This window comes from Physeter macrocephalus, chromosome 21, assembly GCF_002837175.3.
Source record: "Physeter macrocephalus isolate SW-GA chromosome 21, ASM283717v5, whole genome shotgun sequence".
In the NCBI taxonomy this organism is placed as follows: Eukaryota; Metazoa; Chordata; class Mammalia; order Artiodactyla; family Physeteridae; genus Physeter; species Physeter macrocephalus.
Genome location: NC_041234.1, coordinates 11,655,704 through 11,659,303, shown reverse-complemented (window position 1 = coordinate 11,659,303; position 3,600 = coordinate 11,655,704). Strand labels below are relative to the sequence as shown.

At 46.6% G+C, this 3,600-nt stretch overlaps 1 protein-coding gene across 1 annotated transcript; it reads left to right on the top strand.

Annotated features, from left to right (window-relative positions):
* Window positions 1-908: 908 nt before the first annotated feature.
* LOC102988218 (melanoma-associated antigen B10-like) lies at window positions 909-1,754 on the top strand. The gene has a single exon (XM_024115247.1). It carries the CDS (start codon window positions 909-911, stop codon window positions 1,752-1,754), a length of 846 nt encoding a protein of 281 aa, XP_023971015.1.
* Window positions 1,755-3,600: the final 1,846 nt, after the last annotated feature.

Sequence of the window (3,600 nt, the reverse complement as noted above, 5' to 3'; positions counted from 1 at the left end):
AAGATATCAGGTAGATGAGAGCCTTGGTTTGATTATTATTGGCCTCAGGTCTGCAGAAGGGAGGACACCAGTTCGTCAAGGGGAGGAACTACTATCAGGAACCGGAGGGTTGAGGGTACCACTCATCACAGAACAGAGGGTGTTTCACAGAGCCCTGCATGTGACGTCATCCCTGGCAAGGGTCCCCGGTGAAGATATGTTAGACTGAGACCTCCTTAAACTCCTCCTAGGACTTTCAGAGATGTGAGGGCCTTGCTCCAAAGGGGTAGGTCTAAGGTCAGCCAAGGGAGAAATCTCAGGCCCTGCAAGAAACCAAGGTAAGGACTCTGTGTAAGGGGTGAGAATCCTGATTATCCCAGAATGGAGGTGGTCCCACAGAGTTCTGTCATTACTGTCATCCCAGGGTACACGGGGGCAGGTGTGCTCACATGAGGTCCCCTTTCAGTTCCTCCTCCAGGATGTCAGGGATGTGAGGGCTTTGGAGTGAGGGGTCAGCATCAAAGCAGTTGAGCACAGGACCTCAGGTGCTGCCAGAAGTCAAGGTAATGGCCCTGAATGTGAACTGAGAGAAACACCTGCTACTCCAGAACAGGGGAGGCTCCACCGGGCCTGGACTTGCCAGACCCTGTATCAGCTTCAGTTAAGACCCAGGTAGGGCTGGAGAGCTGCAGCCTAAGGTGAACTCTAGTTACTTCCACAGAGACCTCAGGGGAAAGGCTGATCAGAGAAGAGGAGCCTTATGGATTCCTAGAGCAGTGCCGGCAAGGAAACCTGCAGAGATGGCCATCGATAAAGCCCAAAGCAGTATGTCCCCACTAAAGAGTATTATAACACCATTTCATCCTCTTTCCTCCAGGTCACCGAGTCATCTACCTTCTTTCCCACACTCCTGCCTGCTGTCAGTCATCATGCCTCGGGGTCAGAAGAGTAAGCTTCGTGCCCGTGAAAAACGCCGCCAGGCTCGAGAACAGCCCAGTGGTCTGGTGGAAGCTCAGGCCACTGTACCAGAGGAAGAAGAGTCCCCTTCTTCCCCATCTCCTCATTTCAAAGATGTTACCCAGAGCTCACCTGCCACTGGAGCACCCAGCAGTCTTCAAGTGTCTGGGAGAGTCCGTTCCGCCACCACTGCTGCTGCAGCTGTTTCAAGCATAAGATTTAACGAAGGTGCCGACAATCAAGGGGAGGAAAGGCCAAAAGCCTCCCAGGCCCAGGATACCACTCAGCACTGGCCCAGAGGCCCTATTGACAAGAAGGTTGTTATGTTGGTGCATTACCTTCTGTACAAGTATCAAATGAAAGAGCCCATTACCAAGGCGGATATGCTGAGAAATGTAATACAGATGTACACAAATCACTTCTATGAGATCCTCAGGAAAGGCTCTGAGCATTTGGAGCTGGTCTTTGGCCTTGATGTGAAGGAAATGGATCCCAACAGGAATACTTACGTCCTTGTCAATAAACTGGAACTAAGCTATGATGCAAAGCCGAGTGATGACAGAGAGGTTCCCAAGACTGGTGTGCTGATGACTCTTCTGGGCGTGACCTTCACGAAGGGCAACTGCGCCACCGAGGAGCAAGTCTGGGAAGTGCTGAATATAATGGGGTTATATGCTGGGAGGAATAACTTCATCCATGGGGAGCCCAAGAAGCTCATCGCCAAAGATTTAGTGCAGGAAAGGTACCTGGAGTACTGCCACGTGGCCAACAGTGATCCTCCATGCTATGAGTTTCCGTGGGGCCCGAAAAAAATCTAGAAAAAATAAATGCTGGAGAGGGTGTGGAGAAAAGGGAACAGTCTTGCACTGTTGGTGGGAATGTAAATTGATACAGCCACTATGGACAACAGTATGGAGCTTCCTTAAAAAACTACAAATAGAACTACCATACGACCCAGCAATCCCACTACTGGGCATATACCCTGAGAAAACCGTAATTCAAAAAGAGTCATGTACCAAAATATTCATTGCAGCTCTATTTACAATAGCCAGGACATGGAAGCAACCTAAGTCTGGCCTAAAGAAGTAGTGGGCAGATAAAAAGAAACGAAATTGAGTTATTTGTAGTGAGGTGGATGGACCTGGAGTCTGTCATACAGTGTGAAGTAAGTCAGAAAGTGAAAAACTAATTCCGTGTGCTAACGCATATATATGGAATCTAAGAAAAAATATGTCATGAAGAGCCTAGGGGTAGGACGGGAATAAAACACAGACCTACTAGAGCATGGCCTTGAGGATATGGGGAGGGGGAAGGGTAAGCTGTGACGAAGTGAGAGAGTGGCATGGACATATATACACTACCAAATGTAAAATAGATAGCTAGTGGGAAGCAGCCGCATAGCACAGGGAACATTTGTATATGTATAACTGAATCACTTTGTTGTAAAGCAGAAACTAACACACCATTGTAAAGCAATTATACTCTATAAAGATGTTAAAAAAAAACTTACGTAGTAAGTAATTTAGTTTTACTTGCTAAGCATCATGTTAGCTGATATGTTGTGCCATATCATAGGGTGCTCCATATTCTCTGATATCTCTTGGATTAAAAAAAATCATAGAGCAGATTTTGGTAGGGTCTGGGGTCAAAATAATAATAGTCATAACTGCGAATCATGAAAAGACTCAATACTTGCCAGACACTGTGCCTGGTGCTTTCATACATTACATACATCCCAGGAGTCCTACACAGCAGGGCTTATCAAACTCACTTCACAGAAAAGCCTCACAGAGCTTCGCAATTTTCCTGACTTCACATGGCTCATGAGTGTCAGAACTGGGACTAGACCTCTGGTCTGAATTCATTTAGGGCTCTCACTGTTCCACTCCTTGAATAAAGCAGTTGCTCTGTCTCTTAATTCAGTTCTACTCTCAACACTCCACAATGTCTTTTAGGCAATGAAATGAAGGACCCTGTTGCCAATGTACTAACTCCAGGTATAATAAGTAAAAATTAAAATGAGAATTAAAAACAATTCAGGATAGGCTGTGAGCTTAATTTACCTAGGCTCCTCCTGCCCCTACCCCCAGAATTCCTTGAGATCTGACTCTGCCCTAATCCAGCACTTCCAGAAATATATCACTCTTGGCCTGGGTCTTCCTCCTGTCACAATCTAGATCCTGACCTGCTGTCTAGTTTCCTTTCATAAGGCTGCTGTCTGCTCCCAGCTGAAAAAAAAAGCCCCGAATCACCTGCCTCTCCCCTGATTTAGAGCCTCCCAATCCCCACAGATGTCCCCTGTCTGTCCCATCCCTGACTATGGAATCCCTCTGATAACAATAGCCCCGTCCATGTGGTTGTTTACTTCAGCAGTGAAGTTTAGACGTCTGCTCATCTGCTCTGGGCCCTTCCCCTACACTCAAAGCTTTTTCCAAATTGGCCTGTGAGTAGATTCTGGTTTGGCACAGGATCTACGGGTTATTGGAAGATAACCCTGAAGTTAGGGAAGAGATTTTAGAAAGCGGATGAGGTTAGTAAGAAAGGAGAATTTAACCTGGGATTTATTTGAGACTGACCACTGAATCCATACACTGAAGAGTGAGCTTAACTAAGTGGCCAAGAACCAAAGCTTCTTTTCTAAGTGGTAGATGAGGAAGGACCAAG

Bases quoted from the DNA above. Each gene is read 5' to 3' on its own strand.
- LOC102988218 (XM_024115247.1), top strand. From the start codon at position 909: ATGCCTCGGGGTCAGAAGAGTAAGCTTCGTGCCCGTGAAAAACGCCGC.